This window comes from Schistocerca piceifrons, chromosome X, assembly GCF_021461385.2.
Source record: "Schistocerca piceifrons isolate TAMUIC-IGC-003096 chromosome X, iqSchPice1.1, whole genome shotgun sequence".
Lineage (NCBI taxonomy): Eukaryota > Metazoa > Arthropoda > Insecta > Orthoptera > Acrididae > Schistocerca > Schistocerca piceifrons.
This window is the reverse complement of record NC_060149.1, coordinates 118,428,194-118,451,072: the sequence shown is the minus strand read 5'-3', so window position 1 is coordinate 118,451,072 and position 22,879 is coordinate 118,428,194. Positions and strand designations below refer to the sequence as shown.

Here is a 22,879-nt window from a genome sequence, read left to right as displayed (position 1 = left end):
CTTCCATACGAGCTTGATTTCTCTTTTTTTGTCTTCACAGCATATGTGTGATATGCATGGCAGTGGGGTCATTCTGTAATCTGCTGCAAACACCACTTATTCTAAACTTTCTCAGTAGTTTTCTGCCTACATAACACTGGAGCATTTCCGTAATACTCTTGCGCTGACCGAACCTACTGATGAAATATATAGTAGCAAGCCTCTTAACTGCTTTGTTGTCTTCCTTTAACTTGATATGGTGAGCAGTACTAAAGAAAGAGTCACACAAATGTTCTGTATGCAGCCTTCTTTATAGATGAGCTTCACTTTCACATAATTCTACCAATAAATTGAAGTCAACCTTTTGCCTTCCCTACAACTGACCTTAAGTTTTCATTCCATTTCTGTAGATGTTTTAATCAAGATGGCTACGTCAAGCAGCACACCACTATTACTCTATTCGAACACTACTGGATTGTTTTTCCTACTGATCTGCATTACCTTACATTTTTACACCTTTATATCAAGCTGCCACTCATCACACCAAATAGAAATTCCATCCAAGTTATTCTGTAGCCTCCTGGTCACTCAACACTGACTCTTTCCCATGCACTACAGCATCACCAGCAAATGGTCACAGCTCGCTACCCACTTTATCTGTCAGATCATTAACATATATAAAGAGCAAGAGTGGTCCTATCATACTTACCTATAGCATTCCTGATGACACCTTTATCTCGACTGAACACTTGCCAACAAGGACTACGTGCGGGTTCTGTTACTTAAGATAGCTTCAAGCCACTCACATGTCTGAAAACCTATTCATTATGCTCAAACCTTTGTTAACAGTCAACAGTATGGCACTCCACCAAATGCTTTTGAGGATCTCAGCCAGGCAAGTAATCTGTCTGAAATAATTCTACCAAGCCACATATTTGGCTTGAAAGAAACTAAAATGTAACAACAGCACCATTTACAGGATTTTTTAGGAATGTTGTAAGAGTAGTAAATGACAGATTAAGCAGTGTTGGAAAGTAAGGTTTTTTCAAAAACCACATTAGTGATATAACATTTTAAGAGCTACACTATCAAGACCCTTAATAAATTACAAAGTTACCCAGTCACGAAGAAATTAAACTCCTAGCTTCATTAATCGAGATCGGCATAAAAAATGTTTCAGGACATAACTGTTTTATTTTTATTCTCAGTAAGTGTTTAACCTCTGTTTGGACTCAAATGAAACTACTTTCACAATATCTTGATAAATCAAGGTTGCTGAGAAACTTGTAGACTTTTTACACTTGTCTGGTTAATCCTCGTGTCACAGGTGTGTGTGTGTGTGTGTGTGTGTGTGTGTGTGTGTGTATGTGTGTGTGTAAAACAAAGTAGACCAGTGTACACAGGAAAATATTTGGGCTCATATAATCTTTAACTGCGACTTTGTGACAACAACAATTCAACTGAAATTGAGTGGTTGCCAAATCCCATTTTTTAATATTGTTTCAGTCCTGCAATTTATAGTATTTCAATGTTCATTAATGTGAATGGATCTCCTAATGATGATAAGTTCCAAACATGGCCATAAATTCCATTCTTGCATCAGTAATACTTACATATTTAGAAAGGTTAAAGTGACGAACAACAAAACATAACTTTGCTCTTTTTAATGGGACTCCTTATGCACACGGTAAAACTTTACATGAACTCGGACTTATCTGACACATTTATTTTAATTCCATGTTCCATAATGCCCACAGCACATATTTCTTTGGATTAATGTCACAGCCAAACTGAGTTCACTACACAATTCCATTGTGAACACTCGTACACTTATTACAGTTCCTCCCTCAAAGCACGACTGTGCACTGTGCACTGACGATGACCAGGATCCACTGGAGTGTACATTTCTACATACTAACTGAAAATCAGTAACCACTTTCAACAATATCAGTGGACAACTTAATACACAAAATTGGCAGTAACATAAAATAGCAAACAGTCTAGCAATACTTTCTAAAACAATATTGCTGTGAAATAAATCAACTACTTAGGAAAACTGAGACAGTTATAATAAATGCAAATGGAAATAGTGAGAAATAATTTTCTCAACTTCAACAATGAGTTCACTTCTTTCCTATGTGAGAGCTGTACATAAAAGCTCACAAAAGACTGTCCTCAAAAAATAACACATTAAATACTGATTTTCAAAATACAAGATGATATTTTTCTTTTCACAGCTGAAATGGATTCAAAATTATTAACCACAATTATCACAAAAAGTGTACCTAAAGCACATATTTGAAGAACCTAACATCTTACAGTATGCCTGGACAAGGAAGAGCAAAGATAATGTCTGACCAATGAATAACTCTTGATTCTTCATCTAGAGCAGTATAAGAGATACAGAGTGTTAGTTTGTAGCTCACATATGCTTTCATGCCTTATCGATTTTCATCTACTAAAACCACTTTTGTAATTAGTTTAAAGTGCTGAATAATACCATCGTCAAAATGGAATGACTTGGAGCTTTAATGCCAACAATAAATAGAAAATCTTGTCATCTGTAGTGAGTGACCAGATGGGAAGTTCTGCTCATATTCATACTAGAAGAATAGTGAACACTATCAATCTGATTTTTCCACATTTCAAAATTCCTTATCAAAGGATGTTAGTATCTCTGGCAGGAAGTAGTTTAATCTCTTAACACACATTTGTACATTCAGATTTTTCATAAGTATGTTATTTTACATTAGTTGTTAGCACACAGACAAGGTCCTTGTACAACTTCTGACATTATGGTGAGGTTTCCACTGATTAATTACAATATAAAATCAGTTTGAACACAAAGGAAATGAATGTGGGATTATTCAAAGCTCCAAATCATTCACAACAATAACAGTGATTGATAATTTATGGATACATTATAGTACCTCACTGATCTATACAATTCTAGTGATGATATTAATTGAGAATGTAATTTTTGTGGCCGCTTAAACATCTATAATGCATAGCTCAGAACATGAAGTATACCCTCTTTCAGATAAAACTGTTCAAGAAAAACTTGTACAATGGAGGCATTAATTCACATTAAAACAGGATCTGCTGTTTAACACTATACTCCAACAATATTTAATATCAGATGAGTCTGCAAAAATCTTTTAAAGATAATAAGGTTTAAGTATGAAAAATAAGATATTGGAAAACATAGAGAAGGCATTCTTTAAGGACTTAAAGTCTCAAAACGAATAATTACACATATATTGATATGATTATAAAGTCAATAATGTAGCATACATTTACAACTGCAATATTTGGCAATTTCATAATAAACTGCAAAACTTCCAAGTAAACCAATTACTTATGAACCAGAAAGAAATAATACTCTTACCCTTCAGTCATAACGAACAATGATTTTTAAAAGAGATTTTAAAGAAAAGAGAGAGAAAATGTATATTGAATGTAACATTGGAAACAGTTTATTTAAGAAATAAGCAAGTAATTATTTTATAAATAAAGATAGCTTGATAATTTAGTTAGAATGTGGAAAACGTAAAATACAATCACTTTGAAATTACACATGAAAGGGAAATTTTAATCACATTTAGGAACAAAAGTTACGTATTTTTCTTTAATTAAAATCTTGTATTAGAATAGTGAAAAGTAAAGAAATGTTTGATGACTAGGCAGAACAATGGTAAGAGCGTACTGCTTTGCTTTACTTTACTCTTCAACTTAATATCAACAGCTTCATTAGAGAAAAAAAAAAATCTGTTTAGGATATTTTTTTTAGTAACAAAGAGATTATTGATGACGGAGCCTACAAACAGTTACAAATGCAACATGCTAAGCAGGTACCAGTGTCAAATACACTCTGCAATTTTACAGAACAAGAAGCTGTCTTAATCTTCTGCCAAAAGTAACAAATATTTTCCAAATTCACTAATCTATAAAATTTAAATATAAGCTGGTATCACCTTCTGGAACATAATGAACACATTTTGTAGGATCTACATGTGACAATATATGGAATGTAGAATCTTTGACTGTAACAGCTTTTGCACAAAAACAGCAACAAAGCTAGGCTCACCATAAACTACAATTAGTGACAAAAATTCAACAACCATACAATCTACTGTCTAGAAATATAAGGATAATGTCCAGAAGCCAGCATAAATAACTAAAATGTTGTTCTGAAACTCAAACAGAAAAAGGTACACTTTAGTGTGCACAAAGTATGGGTCATAGGCACACAACGCTAACAAAATTAGGGACCTGAAAGATATGTATATATAAAAATGACAAACTATGGGCACAATTATTTCATTTATTTTGGGAGTGATCTGCAGTGAGTATAGCAGTTCAAATTTCTGGCTACAGATCACAATATCTAATACCACAGTCATTACTAATATTAATCCCAATTAAAAAACTTTAAAGTAAAGATGTATTTTACTCAAAATTAGTTTAGATAACATCTTACTTCTCTTGCTTGAGGAAACTGTCAGTATATTGTAGGTATCTAAACATAAATAAATAAATAAAAACCTAACAAAAGATTTTGTGTGTCAGAATATGAAATTATTTTATGATACTATGTCATTGACAAAATAAATGTCAAAATCACAAGAACCTCTTCTTTCAACATAAAGAGATATGATAATTGCTGTTGTTGCCAGTGGAAGTGTTTTGTGGATAAATTCATCTATAAAAACAATTTCACAATGTTAACATTTCTGAAATGATAACTTTCTTTTTCCAGCAAATGTTGCAGAAAGAGGAGCTGCAAGCAGCAGAAAAGAAATCTTCTGCATACAGAATTTTTTAAATGATGACAAAAAAACTATTGCGAAATAAATCAACTATCATAGCACTGTTGATATATCCACACATTGTGAAGTGTTCAGCATTCATAAAAACAATTTTCCTCATATGACTGCAAACACATTTTTGCAAGATCATATTAACACCAATGGAAAACTGGAAGTGATTTTGGAAAATTATTTTTAGATTTTTTTTTTCAATGCAATGGCTAGAATTAATGGCCAAATCAAATATAGATGAAATCTTCTAAACAAGATTGCAATGTCAACAATTCTTTGTAATTGTGGTGTACATAAGACAAACTGGACACACAGTAGACAGTAATATCTAAAATGGAAAGTAAAAGATTTGCAGTGTATAAAACCTGGCAGTCATCACAAATTAGAATGATTGTAGCCAGTTTGTTACACACACACACACACACACACACACACACACACACACACACAAAGTTGATCTATGAAGTACACATGAGCACAAGTTTATATCAAGCTATCTGTTTCCAGAAATGTGACTAAAATTTTAATATGACATTTCTGTCTTGAGGAAAAAGGGAGATCCATAACCAATAAGGCACATTTTAACTGGTTGATGGATACTTGAAGAACAATAATAATGAAAGATGTTACAAGAGGATTACAAAATCAGTTTGTCATGTACAATCATAAGATGTAACTTCTCATTTCCTGAGGCAAAAGCTTTTGATTTAAAGCATTTTGAAGACCAAGAAATTTTAAGAAATCAACACAGAAGCTTTTTTTCTTTTTTAAAAATGAAATAAACACCACTCTATTTGTAATGTAAGGATCTGATAAATTACAAATCCCTTCCCATTCACTGGTCACACAGAATGTCATCTATCAGGTTCAGAAGAGTCTGTAAACAAAAATTCATTAGTTAGGGAAATAGTACGAAAGCGTCAAAACTGCTGCCATCATCATCATTAACAGATATATAAAGCGAGATGACACAATAATCTTTATTGCACATGAAATAATCTTTTTTGGCATCTGTGTTGTAGATTTACACCAATGCTTTAAATAAACTGGAGATGCACCACATTCAATACCCATACAGTTTGCACTTATAGTGAACATGTCATAATTTCTAATGTCACACAGTTTTAGGTAAGCTGTTCCCTTTCCTGTCACATCTGGTAAGTATGAAGTAGTAAAGCATACATAGTTATTGGTACTGGCGAAACATCAGGAATATGCAGACCTTCTGAAACTTATCACTTATCTAAAGAGAGTGTAAAGAAGATTAAAATGAATGAATATTAATAATGAGGAACATAAAAATAAAATTTGCTAATGCGAAAATTTAAAGCCAGTGTCATTTGTCCTACACCTTAAGGATGGCATGAAATGGGATACACACACAAACTGGAATTATGTGAACATCAAGGAATTCTTTCCATAAAACTGATGTGATGATGTGGGCCTCAACATTTTATGACCAGTATGGTGAGATAACATATTTAATGAGGTGACACAGATTTGTCATACTTCACAGAGTTTTCAGCAGCAGCTAGACACATTTTGTAACTACTGAAATACTATAAAAATTCTCTTGCATGCCAAAAGTGTGTTAATTTTTTTGGCATTTTCACCACTAACAGACAATTTTCACAATTAAGCAGTTGTAGTCTGCACACAGTGTGATGTGTATACATGGGCCTTGCTCACCATTCCATGACCAGCATGGGTAGTCAGGTTCTTCAGAAACAATTGCGGACATGTAGTCAGCTTTGTTTATAAGCACAACAAATAATCAACCATGTACTAAAAGTACTACTCATTTACTACCAAGAAAAACTTTCAATCATTATTTGGAAAAATGGCAGCTACTTAAATAGTTTGCCAAAATAACATTCTGCTTTGAAATGACCTTCACTCACATTGTGTGTCTGATCCATATATAGATATATACACTTTCAATAAAACAATAATAATTTCTCACACTCGAGTAATTCTGTTCTTCCAATGAATTATCAACTTCAGAGAGAAGACTGCATCAATCTTGCACCTTTTTCTGAGAATATTGAAATACGGTAAAAAGTAAACATTTCCACACACTTCTAACAGGCACAGGTAATATGATCATCAAAAAATAACGTATTTACTATTTTCAGTAGTTGTCCTGTCTGAATGCACAGTCAATAATAAAACTATTTACAATGTATTCTTCTACATTGAGCAGGGTCTCATAACAACATACTCTGCCGGCGATTTCTCCCACTTGTTGTTGACTTTGGGAAATGAGATCCAGGATCTCTAGTAATTTGTATTCCAGGAATCGTAAAGATAGAAGCAACTAGAAACAAAAAAGCATAAAAAGTTAATTTTTCCAAACCAAAATCGGAACACTTTCAATAAACACAACACTTTCTTACACTCTAGGACAAAAAGTATATTCACAGAACGTAGTACACATAGAAAAACTGCCCAATGCAAGAAGAATATAAGTAATGTATTCTATTACAAAAAATAATATGGTAGCTGGAACTCCTCAGTGGAGTTAAGGGACTTTTAACACGTTCAGCTGAATGCATGTCAGCGATGGAACAAAGTGGGAGAGGCTACAGCCCTCATGAACACATTTACAGTGTGCTCAGAAATTCCCGTTACAAACTTCTAGAACTTGTAGAGGGGGGTGAGTAGATAATATTCTGACTTCTAATCCATGCCCAGGAAAATACCGTTTCCATGCTACAACCATCTGCAAACACGTTGGTAATGCTTGACCCAGTACATCACCTGTTTTACAATTCCACACCACTTGCAGTACACTTCCACTCACTAACAGCCAAAGAAATTCCACATGTACTTGATGATGGGATCTCTTCAGCGTGATGCAGAACAACCCCTTCCAATTCGGGTGTGCGGCATCTCCTTGGAGTACCACAGTCATGCCTGCTGATGGTGAAGGTACCTTTTCTCGAAGCCATTGTGTAAATGTGGCAAAAAGGGTATGCGATGGACACAGACATTGTGAACAATGATCTAGATAAAAGAAACAGTAGCCCTTTCATTCTTGTGAGCTTCGCCATTCAGAAGGATCGTGTTGGTGTACTCTGCAAACATGTACTCAACTGAGTTGCTTTAACACTCACAGACACATGAATAAGGCTTGAACCAGGTCAGAGAAGTAGGACAGACATCAAATAACACTAGCTGATCCAATATAACTACTTCCAACCATGACTAACCTGTTGTATACCTACATAGCAAACATGTTTTCAAATGGCTGTAACACAGAAACAGTATATTTCTGGACACGGGTTCCTATTCAAAATATTATGCACTCACTCCCCTCTACAAGTCCTAAAAATTTGTAACAGGCATTCCCAAACACCCTGTATCATGTTCCTGTTTTTCATGGTCAAATCAACACATAATGGAATACACACAAACCAACACTGACCTCAGGTTTTGAACTTACCAGATAATGAAGTTCTGAAAATGCCATTTGACAAACTAGCAATTTTCCATTGCCACTCTCATTCAAACACCCCATATGGTATTAGTGTTTATTCTCAACTGTAACAGTTCTGCTTTGACTTCGTTTCCTGGGTCAAGCAGTCACTGACATGTGATGCATTGGACGAATGGTTCAAAATACACCACCATGTGAGTATATAATGAAGTTTCCAGACTAATTAACAACAATATGTCATACGTATGGTGCCATGGGGGAGATGGAAGAGACCTTCAGGTTTGATGAATGGCCTCTATCAGCTTACACTGTGCTACAATGAAATTTCCTTTTGGAGCAGTTATGGTCTATCACAAAGTGAAGACAGTATGTTACATCGGTCCTCTGGCCATTTACTTTCTTTCGACCACCAATGAACAAGCAGAGAATGAGCACCAATGAGACATACCATGCCATGAAGGATTACAACTTCACGACAAAAATGTACTGGTTATGAGCTAGACTAATTAGAGTCTCGATCTGAATCTGAATGAACAGTTGTGAAATATTTTTGAATGTCTAGCATCACTCCATACACATCTGCTTCAATTCTTTTCATGGATGGGCAATAATTCTCCACCAAATATTTATCCAGATGACTGCAATATATTTGGGGGAGCAGGAGTGATCACAGATGCAGAAGTTGAGTCACCTCATACAAGGATGCCACCACATGAGACAAATCCACTGGCAAACTCTGACAGCAATGTCGAGCATATTTTAATGATTCCTTGCCTCTATTAGAAGCTGAATACCACCATATTAACTTCTTCCATTCCACAACCAACAAAAGTGACTTTTCTCATTTAGGATCGGACATGAGAAGCATTTGTTTTCTTTTGATTTAATGTCAGTTTTACATATGATACACACTGAATTTATTCACCATAAAGATCACAGTAACTTAGCACATTCTGATAAACTTTACTCCATACATCAACAATAATGTCATTTCATTCCACGCTGAACTCTACAACTTCCACTAATACTCTTACTGTCCTTTGCCGTGAGACCCTGTTACTCTCATACCAGTCATGGTCAAAACTGTCGACCAAAACACCATTACTATTAGACAAAGATCTGTCAGATATGGTATGCCACTCACCAGACGTGCAAATAACAGAAAATATTAAATTATATCAAAATGCCCATAACTAGACATGTGAGGGCACTGAAGCCTCACAATGTGCCAAGGAAGTATGGAGCACATAGTGTACGGATTTCTAAACCTGAAAATCAAAACAGAGAGCATTCAATGTGAATGCAGATGTTTACTGGAACCACTTTCAGATCTGTTTAAAAAGCCAATACGAATTCTTGAATGAGCTTAATATATCCAGTTTGAAAGCAAATGATCACTCCAGAAAAAGGAAGACATAAGACAAGAAACTGAGGCTAATGGATGGTCACGTCCTAATAATTAATGATTAGAAGTTAACAGTTGTTACAAGACAAGAGAGCTTGTAGAAGGTTTCGCAAAAATTTGTTTAAGACATGAATTTCATTCTAATTGTAAGAGACAGAGGGTGATTTATGCTGTTTTAGTGATTGTTAGCAGTTGAAGGACTTTAATCTCAAGCTGACCTCTTACAATCCCATAATACCAGTGATATGGAAACTGATATAGAGTGTGATAGTAATATTGTCTGTGCAATAGAGAGTTCTGCCTTCAGCTGCTGTGACACTGAGGTAAACAAATCACATGGAGGTGACGGTTAGCCCACAACAGAAAATAAATACCCAACAGCCTGGCAGATGAACTGGCAAAATGCATCTCGTAACTGAACCCTCTGAACACAAATTTATAAATACAACTGTTACTTCACTTTCTGGATCAGGTCTTTGATTTGGAGCTCTATGTGACTGAATGGTGATATGATTCTGCCTCTGTCAATTGGCAGAGATTTGAGGTGACAGTACAATAATGTTCACTCTCTACTGTACTTACAGCCAACAAATAAGGTGTTTTTGCAGCAGTGATCTGTGTATCTTGTGTCACGCTGCAACAAAGAGGTTGTGACTAGAAACTCAAAACTAATGGCTTGCACTCCTAGAAATTCTGTAGTGTAAGAGAGGATCTTCACATAACTCAGTCATTTGAAATTGCATCAGTGTGGAAAGCACATGCAATACGGCAACATTAGCTGCGCTACATGCATCCAGCAATGACTGAGGCATGGCAAAAATGCATTCAGGCAATGTTGTTCTCTACAGTCAACTGAATGGAATGGTCCCCCTCAATTCTAATTCAAGCAAAAATACCATGCCACGTAAATAGAAATTCTAGTAATAATGATATTTGCAATGTGTTGTGGAAACAAGGAAATCCTGCACCAAGCGCTTCTTTCAATTACAGCTAATACAACAGCCACAGCATAACACTGCGTTTTGCATGCAACAAATGTGGTTATGTGGGTGCTGTATGTCAAAGCCTTGTATGGCCTGCATCATGATGCAATAAAGCACTGCAGACCATCACACCAGTGCTACCTGCCAATATCAAAACATCATTAAATCCAATGATCTCAGTGGTAATCAATAACATGGAAGTGGATTTACAAGCAGATACGAGCTTCTGTAGTCTTAATTGGTGCTGAAACGTACAGACATATCAGGTTTTTGTCTTTGGAGGCAACTAAATGTTGTTTTGCACTCAACTATTGCTTTAAATGTAAAAGTAACAGTCATCATTACCTATAAACATGTCTGTACAGTAATAACACATTTTATAGTGCCTGCATCAGTAGCAACTGACATTTTTGGTCTCGATGCCTTTACTGGCTTTGGTTTTGAAACAGAAGATTCAATTAACACCCTATCTATCAGTATTCCATTTAGTTTTGTGGAAACTTCATGGGAGGAATGCTTTGATTAATTTGAATCTAATTAGGTTGTACACAAATCTCTGAAGTACAAGTATAATTAAAATATAATGCTCATCCTTATATTTTCTGGGTTAGACCCGTGCTGCTCATAAATCTTATGGGTTGTAAGGCTGTGGTCCATGAAACTTATTTGCTCTAGTGTTCTGTCCAGACCTGCACCTTAAGAGGTGCTTATGTTCTGCAATGTATTGCCCACTGACAGGTCAGATGTCAGAGTGCGTCATAAATGCTATGAAAAAGGGCTGTGGTAGAAGTTTACACATGATCCACAAATATAAAACTTAACTGTCACCTGTCAAAAATAAAACTTATCTATCAATTATGTTGAGCTACTGTCAATGTGTCACTAAGTTTTATGGCTTCTCCTCTTCTGTTGAAATTATCCCCAGATTTATATACTTCGATGGCTTCCTTATACAGCCAAGGTTTATGTAGGTTATATCAAGAAACCATTAAGATATATGAACATAGAGAGAATTTTAACAGAAAAAAGAATCCCTGAAACTTAGTGATATATGACAGAAGCTCTACAGACTTGACAGATAAGTTTGATCTTTGACACACAATAGTATGATAGTTAAAATTTATCTCTGACAAGGATTCTTTCAGATGATCATGAGTATACTTCTACTACACCCCTTTTCCAAAGTCTTTATGTTACTCTATGACATCTGACGTGCCAGTCGGCAAAACTCAGTGGAACCACAAGCATCTGTGAAGATGTATAGAACAGCTCTGACTTAGACCACCTTACACAGCTGTGATCTATTATGATTATATTATGGTCACTGGACCTTCCTGGAATCGACACTTCAATAACTTAAAACAGCTATTCTGACTTATATCGCGTGCTCATTTTTAAACTATGTACATGTAGTTTTCTCCAACTGGTATGTTCAGTACTCCGGCCATAATCTGAGCAAAGACAGTCTCAGGATCATGTCTGTATACACTGAATCCAACAAATCTCTGGGTTGAGGAAAGCTTTATATTTTACTGATACTCTCATGGGGCTCACATTCTGGGGCATGCATTTCTACCTGATTTTACTTGAATGGCTTTCACATCAGGTGTCTTAATTGTAACTATTTTGTATAGGTGTATTATTATTATTATTATTATTCTTGTTGTTGTTGTTAATGATGAGGACAATTACGATGATGACAATGACAGAAGAGAGAGGCTGAATTCCAATTCTGTCACACAGCTACTTCTCTCCTGAAGCATGAAATAGTCCCCCCCAAGTTTAACTTTCTACCCAGCTGGAGGGAGTAGGAACAATTTACAAAATTCTTTATTCTGAATTAATTTCCATGCTTGTTGAGAAACCACACTGAGAATCTGTTCATCATCCCAGTGCATGGACCTGGACTAAGCATGGTTCTCAAAGTACAGGTTGCTGACAGAAACTCTTGGGCAAGCAACCTTCGACCAATAAAAGCATAATGGCCTGACGTAGGATCTCAGATGTAGACAAACACACTTCACTTTCACGGATGTTGGCTTCCAGTCCTTTAACACATTCTTCTCCTGCTCTTCTAGGCTCCATTTGGAGCTTTGGCTGTAGCAGTCTCTTCCAGAAATTTGTTGTCTTCCCTATGTGCACCAAACGTATCTCTTATGACAGAAAAAATGCCACACACATTTTGCCACAGCTCCATTGTTCTCATCGAGAAACAAAACTATCCTGGAACTACACATACATGCCAAACCTCATCCCATCCTGTATAGTTCACATCCATCAGATAAATCATAGTGAACTGTGTCATAATAAGCTCACATTCTAAGAAAAACTGCACAAATTTAATCCAAGGCATTGATTAAATATCTACTGATCAGGAATTTCATGTCATCATCTCTTCTGCGTTTGGTGGTTGCATCCTTGCAATGATAATTCTTCACGGTGAGGGTTAAAGCAAAATATGTCAAGAGTGCCAGAACTAAACAAGTGTGTGTTAGCAGTTTTAGCTATTGTATCAGCCAAATATATGTACAACACAGAAGACATCAAATAGTTTACTTTTCTTTGGGGAGAAGGGTATAGGTCCAGCGTCGTCAATTTAATAGGAGACACTTATATTCTGCTGCCTGAAGGTTATATACACTGGGGCAACAAAAGTCATGAAATACTTCCTAATACTCTGTCAGACCTCCTCCTGCCCGGCATAATTCTGCAACTAGATGTGGCATGGACTCAAGTTGTTGCAAATCCCCTGCAGAAATACTGAGCTATGCTGCCTCTACAGCTGTCCATAATTGTGAAAGTGTTGCCAGGGCAGGATTTTGTGTGTGAACAGACGTCTCAATTATGTCCCATAAATGGTTGATGGGATTCATGTTGGGCAAACTGAAGGGCAAACCATTCACTTGAATTGTGCAAAATGTTCTTCAAATCATTCATGAACAATTGGGTCCGCTGGCACCGCACAATGTCATCCATAAAAATTCCATTATTGTTTGGGATCATGAAGTCCATGAATGGCTGCAAATGGTCTCCAAGAATCCAGACATAACCATTTCCAGTCAATGATCAATTCAGTTGAACCAGAGGACTCAGTACATTCCGTGCAAAAACAGCCCACACCATTATGCAGCCACCACAGCTTGCACAGTGCCTTGTTGACAGCTGGAGTCTATGGCTTCGTTGAGTCTGTCCCACACTCAAACCCTACCACAAGCTCTTACCAACTGAAATCGGGACTCATCCGACAAGGGCACAGTTTTCCAGTCATCTAGGGTCCAACTGATACGGTCACCAGCCCAGGAGAGACACTGCAGGTGACGTCGTGCTGTTAGCAAAGGCACTCGCATCAGTCATCCGCTGCCATACCCATTAAAGTCAAATTTCGCTGTACTGTCCTAGTGGATACGTTTCTTGCACATCTCACATTGATTTCTGTGGCCATTTTATGTAGTCTTCCTTGTCTGTTAACACTCTACTCAAATGCCACTGGACTCCATCATTAAGTGAAGGCAGTCTCCACTGCAGTGTCCTTGGTGAGAGGTAATGCCTGAAATTTGGCATCCCTGGCACACTCATGACGCTGTGGATCTTGGAATACTGAATCCTCGAACAATTTCCAAAATGGAATGTCCTGTGGGTCTAGCTCCAACTACTATTTGGCGTTCGAAGTCTGTTAATTCCCGTTGTGCGGCCATAATCATGTCAGAAACCTTTTCACATGAATCTCTTGAGTACAAGTGACTGCTCTGCCAATGCACTGCGCTTTTATACCTCACGTACATGATACTACCACGATCTGTATATGTGTATATCGCTATTCCACGACTTTTGTCACCTCAGTGTATATTTGTGCAGGTTAAGGCCAAATTCAAAAGAAATCCTTCTTCATCAAAGTATTCAAAATAGGCTTACACAGAATGAGATTTTCACTCTGCAGCAGAGTGTTCGCTCATATGAAACTTCCTGGCATATTAAAACTGTGTGCCGGACCGAGACTTGAACTCGGGACCTTTGCCTTTCATCGGAAAGTGCTCTGCCATCAGAGCTGACGGGGCGTATGTCATGCTTGGGTAGCTCAGATGTTAGAGCACTTGCCCGCCAAAGGTAAAGGTCCGGAGTTCGAGTCTCAGTCCAGCACACAGTTTTAATCTGCCAGGAAGTTAGGCTTATACCCTTTGCTCAAATTAAATTGTTACTATTTCCTATAAGAGAGCCATTATAAATTTTTTCCCATTTCTGGAGCTATACCCTTTTACTCAAACAAGAGTGATTAATGCTACATTAGAAATTCTTAGTTGCATACTGCCCTAAGCAATGTTGTTGTACAATAACACTTTCACAATCATTATTCACTCATTGATTTCCATATTCTTTTCTTTTGTTAAATTATCTATACACCTTACTCTCAACTTCTAATTTCAATTATACTTCTTTCACTATAAGGCATTAGATTTCTGAAATTCTGATCTACATAGAAACTATGAAAATTATTAATAGTGACTGTAAACTAATACACAATGATATGCACAAACTGTGGTATGTCCATGTAGCAGTTTACTACTTTGAAAAAGAAACAAGAGTTTGCTAAAAAATTGTATTGGGGAAAATACGTACCATCAGGTAGTTTATGAACTGCTGATCCCAGTGAATGGAAGTAGGGATGTTTCATTGCGTCTGCTGCAGATATGCGTTTTTTGGCTTCATACTGAAACAATATAGCCTTCTATTAATTTGAAAGTAAATTTCAATGCTTACTCTGCCTAAAAGATAAACTGTGTAACATAGCAGGATCTTTCTGCAGCGAGCTCCAAATGCCATGACAGGCAAGAGATAGCTATGTACAGAGATGAAAACCCAACATGCCAACCACAAGACATTTATGACATATGAAGAAATAAACAGTCTCTGTTGCAGGGTTGTCATTATTATTTGTCTACCAATGACACGTTTCACCTGACTGAGGCATCTTCAGCTTGGCTGATGGTATTGGGCATATGGGATACTGAGCATACAAAATGTCCCAGCAAATAATTGCCCTCGTCAAACACTGCATGACGTCCTTGTTCATGTATGCAACATAGTCCAATGAATACAAGTCATGATCAGGCTTACACAGATTTGTCACCATCTCAAAAACTTGGAGGGGTAGTTGGCTCACATTTGGGCTATGCAAATAGTATCTGCTTAACCCGAATATGAGCAACTACACCCCAAACACGTTTAAGTGGTGAGATATCGATGTAGGCCTGATTCTATTTTGCATTCATTGTGCTACGCTGCATGCCTCAACACAGACACTGTGCAAGGTTTGCGAATATTTGATGATGCAATTAACTGCTGGCATTTTTTGTATGCTCAGTATCCCATGTGACAAACAGCATGTAACATCAGCCAATCTGAGGATGTCTAAAGCAGGTAAACATGCACACACACACACACACACACACACACACACACACACACACACACAGACAGAAAGAGTATTTAAAAAGGTTTTTTTTTCACTCAAAAACAAGTTCAGAGATGTTCAATATGGCCCCCACCAGACACTTGAGCAATATCAACCCGATACTCCAACTCGTTCCACACTCTCTGTAGCATATCAGGCGTAACAGTTTGGATAGCTGCTGTTATTTCTCGTTTCAAATCATCAATGGTGGCTGGGAGAGGTGGCCGAAACACCATATCCTTAACATACCCCCATAAGAAAAAATCGCAGGGGGTAAGATCAGGGCTTCTTGGAGGCCAGTGATGAAGTGCTCTGTCACGGGCTGCCTGGCGGCCGATCCATCGCCTCAGGTAGTTGACGTTCAGGTTTCATAACTAACCTTTTTCGTAGGACTCTCCATACAGTTGATTGTGGAATTTGCAGCTCTCTGCTAGCTCTGCGAGTCGATTTTCCTGGGCTGCGAACAAATGCTTGCTGGATGCGTGCTACATTTTCATCACTCGTTCTCGGCTGTCCAGAACTTTTCCCTTTGCACAAACACCCATTCTCTGTAAACTGTTTACACCAACGTTTAATACACCACCTATCAGGAGGTTTAACACCATACTTCGTTCGAAATGCACGCTGAACAACTGTCGTCGATTCACTTCTGCCGTACTCAATAACACAAAAAGCTTTCTGTTGAGCGGTCGCCATCTTAGCATCAACTGACGCTGACGCCTAGTCAACAGCGCCCCAAGCGAACAAATGTACAACTAAATGAAACTTTATAGCTCCCTTAATTCGCCGACAGGTAGTGCTTAGCTCTGCCTTTTGTCGTTGCAGAGTTTTAAATTCCTAAAGTTGTGGTAAACAAAGATGATGTGGCTTACCAAACGAAAGCGCTGGCAGGCCGATAGACACACAAACAAACACAAACATACACACAAAATTCAAGCTTTCGCAACAAACTGTTGCCTCATCAGGAAAGAGGGAACAAGAGGGAAAGACAAAAGGATGTGGGTTTTAAGGGAGAGGGTAAGGAGTCATTCCAATCCCGGGAGCGGAAAGACTTACCTTAGGGGGAAAAAAGGACGGGTATACACTCGCACACACACATATATCCATCCACACATATACAGACACAAGCAGACATATTTAAAGACTTTAAATATGTCTGCTTGTGTCTGTATATGTGTGGATGGATATGTGTGTGTGTGCGCGAGTGTATACCCGTCCTTTTTCCCCCCTAAGGTAAGTCTTTCCGCTCCCAGGATTGGAATGACTCCTTACCCTCTCCCTTAAAACCCACATCCTTTCGTCTTTCCCTCTCGTTCCCTCTTTCCTGATGAGGCAACAGTTTGTTGCTAAAGCTTGAATTTTGTGTGTATGTTTGTGTTTGTTTGTGTGTCTATCGACCTGCCAGCGCTTTCGTTTGGTAAGTCACATCATCTTTGTTTTTAGATATATTTTTCCCACATGGAATGTTTCCCTCGAGGGAAACATTCCACGTGGGAAAAATTATATATACAAACAAAGATGAGGTGACTTACTGAATGAAAGCGCTGGCAGGTCGAAAGACACACAAACAAACACAAACATACACACAAAATTCTAGCTTTTGCAACCAACGGTTGCCTCATCAGGAAAAAGGTAAGGAGAGGGAAAGACGAAAGGATATATATATATATATATATATATATATATATATATATATATATATATATATATATATATATATATATATATATATATATATATATATAAAAAAAAATTACAATCCAGCAAACAAGACTATTTGTTCCTTTGTCATATATTACTATTTGCTGTACCATCTCCACTACAAGTTGGAAAAATATTCATGAAATATTCTGTGTGTGTATGAGTGTGGTGTTTTCACAATTGTGGCTGGTTGCTAATGCTTGTAACCTTTGCTGGAAATGTCTTCTGCCTTTAATTACTTTCCTTAAACATTCTCTTCAAAGGGTACACGTATTTTCACAGTGTATAATACCTGTAGATAATCACATTATTGGAACCTGAATGAAATCAGCATTATCAATGTAGGAAAAATACTTAACACTGGTTTGTGTCCATCTATAAACAGTAATTCAATTAAGTGACTCAGGAAAGCCGACTAAAACTACTGACAGGTTGCAATATAATGAAAATACAAATACATGACTAAAGCACTAATATTTGGTATGTATTCTGGGAATAGGGGTTTGACTTAACAGGAACATATAAACTATCACATTGAATACCAAGCTTCTGAAACTAACATCCTTTTTCCTCTCATTGTTCCATTTGTTTTTTCTGTGTTCTCTGTTTCCAGAACCAGTTTCAAATGTGGAAACTTGGAGTATACTACAGCTTTCTATATATCATTCCCATTGGGACATCACAGAGAAGGTTAGACTAGTTACAGAGTGCATAAAGGCATTTAAGCACTCTCTCTTCTCACAAGTTACTTGTTTTAGCCTGGGCACATTCTATAAAAATGTAATCGATCACGGTCCCACTATTTTGCTGTAAGAGTTGGAAAATTAACTGCTGCTGAAATTAGATTGGAACACCCAAATAATGATTCCAGTTGATTTTTCCTAGGTATATCTTTGAAGAAATCTACATTCAAATCTGTACAAATTACTTCTTCTTCTTGTCTGACAAGCAGCTCAATAATGTATCTAAATATCTCATAAATAGCTGAAGATTTCCTAGTCGAATTCTGTAGACTGTTACAAATACCAGGAAAAATGATTCTAGTCTATAATGCCTTATATTTAACTTTTCTATTATTGAGGTTATATGGTGAGAGGCACAAAAAGTACATCACTTCAGAATTTTCCACATCTAGAAATACAAGAAGCTCATGTACCTTATTTTTCAAACACATAATAAATGTTACACATATTATGGTCTTGTTCTGTTCCAATTGCTTTCAAGACTGTCTATAACCTCACTCCAACGTAAAAAATGTGCCCCCCCCACCCACCTCTCCACCCCTTATACAGCTAATCTGTCTTTGCCCCTCATATTCAAATGCAGGCCCTGCGTTGTGGATCTGCATCTCCAAACTGCAGCAACAGGTAAAGAACAGATATGAGACTTTGTTTCAGTCAAAGGCAATCCACTCAGCTCTTTGTTTACACACCTAACAGCCATGTTAACCCAGGGCTGGTTATGATGCAAAAACTCCCCAAACCCCATACATGTGTATGCTGTTGGTGTTCCTGTTTCCTCCAGGACAACTTTAATACAATAAATTGCTAGCCAGGCTGTTTCTTGCTCCTCCTACTATAAGTACAAGATCCTCTTCATCAAAATCTCTGCTCAAGGCCCCTATGTTGTCACCTGGCTAAACTCGGCACTAGGTTGAACAATACTTGTGTCCTGGTGTTCTACCCCTAGCTTCTCCTGTAGCATTTGACCTATACTCCTCCCATGACTGCTGCCTATCAGTTGGCTTCTTATCTATCTGCTTGCTTTTTCTACCAACCTACCCTTAAAATTGTACCTACGATCTGCTGCACTCTACTTTGCTCAAAAACCAGTTGAGGCTCTTCTCCTATTTTACATAACAAGTCAAACAGATTGCTAACCAGAGTTTGAAATGTGATTTCTGAGGTTTTCACCTTCTGTTTATCGCTCATTACCTTTTCCCAGCTCGCATAGTATCTTTCTCCCTTCAGCCTGACTCATTCAAAATACACCGTTTCTAATTCTACCTGAAGAGCACAAATTTCTCTACCCTGTTCTGTGACTCTTTTCTTGAGTTCATAATCTACAACTCCACGAGAGAGCCTCATCTGACACTTCAGTCGCTTCCCTACTACAATCGCCCAAGTGAAACATCAAACCACAGTCCTGACATGTATGTCCCATATTAACGTCAGCTCTATCACAAGTTCATATTAAATTTAATTATGAGTTATGGAGCCAGTATCTGGGCACTCAGAGTCTAAACGTGTTGTTGTGGTGATAAGAATACAGCACAGCTGTGGAGCTTCTACTGCCCAATCTACGAGCAGGCATATGTAATTTGGATTTTCTGATAAGAAAAAGAGGAGTCAACATATGTTCTAAGGAGAAACTGTATGAAAAGGCACAAGAAATTCTTGGAGCACTAGTAAGGAATCCAACTGCAAAAAAAAGTCAGAAAGACAGAAATCGTTACTTGGAGAATGGCACCAGAGGTAGAATTCCTCAGACACCAGAAAGACAATATTTCTCTTGTAAATGAGAGGCTTCAATTAACACATTTTGAGCCAGTTAAGGGTCCCCTACTTCTCTGGAGGTGGGCAATAAATTTCCTACATATTTGAAGAAAATTGATAGGAGGATAATGACCATCTGCGAATGTGGTAAAAAGGGCAGTACAGATAATGTCACGAGAATGTCTCGTAGCTGGAAACCCAGAAAGTCTTGCTGAACATGTTTTAAGAGGCAAAAATATCAATGACATAAATACGTCCTAAACCCTTCGAATGATTTCAACCAAATTTGGTACATATATTAGATACAATCTGGAAAGAAATGCTGTGGGGTAAGAACCACGAACCTCCTACTGAGGCAAGCATGACAGCATGGAGAGAGAAGGGAGGAGGACGAGATGGGCTGACAGTCAGGGGGAGGGGGTCGATGGGCACAGATTGGTGGGGAGGGGGGCAGAGGAGATGGACAGTGAGAAGGGGGGGCAATGGACAGAGAGAGAGAGAGAGAGAGAGAGAGAGAGAGAGAGAGAGAGAGAGAGAGAGAGATGAGGGGGGGGGGAGGCGGAGATGGGCAGAGAAAGGAAAGAGAAGGAGATGGACAGAGGAAAGAAAGGGGAGGAGATGAACAGGAAGAGGGGGGGATGACGAGATCAAAATAAGATGGGGGGGGGGGGGGGGGGAAATGTGGACAGAGAGAGGAGGGAGGAGGAGATGGCTTAATAGAAGCCTGGAATACATACATACCTGGGCAATGCCAGGTACTCCATTAGTTGATAATAAATACACTTTAGTAACAAATGGGAATAATATTGTGAAACACCCACGAGTGTGTACGACAGTACACGAACTTCAGTTCAAAGTTATAACAATTTCAATTTAAGTGTAGTGGGGTTGGTGACCTCCAGAGATATCAAACATAGCCAGTGGAGCAATTGTCTCGAGAGGTATTGGATGTATGTTGCAATTTTGTTCCATTGGGCCCCTGTAACTAGCGAAAGTATTAACTGAATTGTTCAACTTTAGACAGTTTGGTCTACAATATATATGCAAGTCAAGTCAGAGAACAATACTGTACATTATTTTTCTAATGTAATGATGCTGATACTGTATACCTTGTAATTGTTGTACTATACTGAACTGCCTTCAGCAAGAGGAGCAAACCCGAATAAAAGTGTGATATACAAAAAAGTTCTCTACTAAGTATGGTAGAATAACTGCTTATTTAGCTAAAGTCATTCTCGATCATAGTTTGAAATTTGCAGCGCGTCACACAACTATGAGAAAGACACCACACTGTTGGTGACAAGAAACACAGTAACACTGCAGCTTCAGTGGAAAGTATCGGCAGGTACAAGAAATAACATGGGCTGGCCTACTGTCCATACAGTTACTGACGGAGAATAAGTAAATCACTGTCATCGAGGGATAGTCTATTGTGAAATGACAGACGCAGCATGTAATCACGATAGGTACTACGAACTTTTAGATACTGCATCCAACAAACAGGGACAGAACAGTACCAGTATTGTTGCAACATCCAAGAGGAAATTATGTGAGTCAAATGAACATTCCTCTAAACCACTTATGTCCACATGTGAACCATTTCGCTATGAAGACCAACAAAATTTGTGCATTAAAATTTTGTATAAGGTGACTGTAAATGTTCAATATCTAATTATCTAAACAAAATTTTAGCAAACAACAGCTCCAACTAAATGCGAAGGGCACAAAGGATGTTTTTTGTGTAACAAACCCATTAATTTTACTGTTTCAAAATGATATCCATTGCCATCATAGCATCTCTTATCCTCTGATAACAGTCCAACAATCAATTTTTCCCAAGTTACTTTTCACAGATAGGCACATTCATCATTCCCTGTAGACCTTTCAGTATGTGATTCACTTGTGAAAGCAGAAAAGTTATGACTGCAGAGCTCGATTTTAACGGAGGGTAATGACCAGTATGCTGTGTATTCTTGTCCACTGCACTGGAGTATTTTTGTGATGTAAGAAACGAATGTGGTGGCTTGAAGTTAGATGATTGGTTTTACACACTTTTCTGAGTTTCGGCACATATTGTGCAACATCCACTAATTCTGGGAGTCTAATACTACAAGTTTCAACAGATCACTACAGTGAGAGATAAAGAATCACTTACTTTTTTACCGTATCATTAATCCTTTGGCTGTGGTATGCGAGATGTGTTGGTTACACATTGGGTGCTGCACTGTCACAGTGCTAGCTGTGCCCCTGGAGCACAATAGTGTACTTTGAACTCATATATACATACATTATTTACTACCAATTTGTTTTTTAAGCACAGAAAGATTTTCATTTCTTCTTTATTACACATTATTGTTTTAATTTCTAGTTTCAAACAGAAAGGGTATAGAGAATTTAATGATGGGGGGAGGGAAAGGGGGGGAGGGAGGGAGGGAGGGAGGGAGGGAGGGAGAGGGAGAGGGAGAGGGAGAGGGAGAGGGAGAGGGAGAGGGAGAGGGAGAGGGAGAGGGAGAGAGAGAGAGGGTAACAGTTATCAAAAAGCCAAACCAGAGGCTCCCAGCCAGTTATCCACAAAATGTTTCTCATTTTGGTTACTACTGTTGTTCAT

At 37.8% G+C, this 22,879-nt stretch overlaps 1 protein-coding gene across 2 annotated transcripts in view; it reads right to left on the bottom strand.

Annotated features, from left to right (window-relative positions):
* Positions 1-1,628: 1,628 nt before the first annotated feature.
* Positions 1,629-22,879, bottom strand: part of LOC124721516 (cyclin-dependent kinase 17-like) — a 197,437-nt gene continuing 176,186 nt past the window's right edge. For both annotated transcript variants that reach the window (XM_047246532.1, XM_047246533.1), the window contains 2 exons: positions 15,241-15,331; positions 1,629-7,116 (listed from right to left, as the gene is read on the bottom strand). In XM_047246532.1, the coding sequence (XP_047102488.1) occupies positions 7,007-7,116; positions 15,241-15,331 (201 nt within the window). In that variant the 3' untranslated portion in view covers positions 1,629-7,006. The remainder of the gene's footprint in view (positions 7,117-15,240; positions 15,332-22,879) is intronic.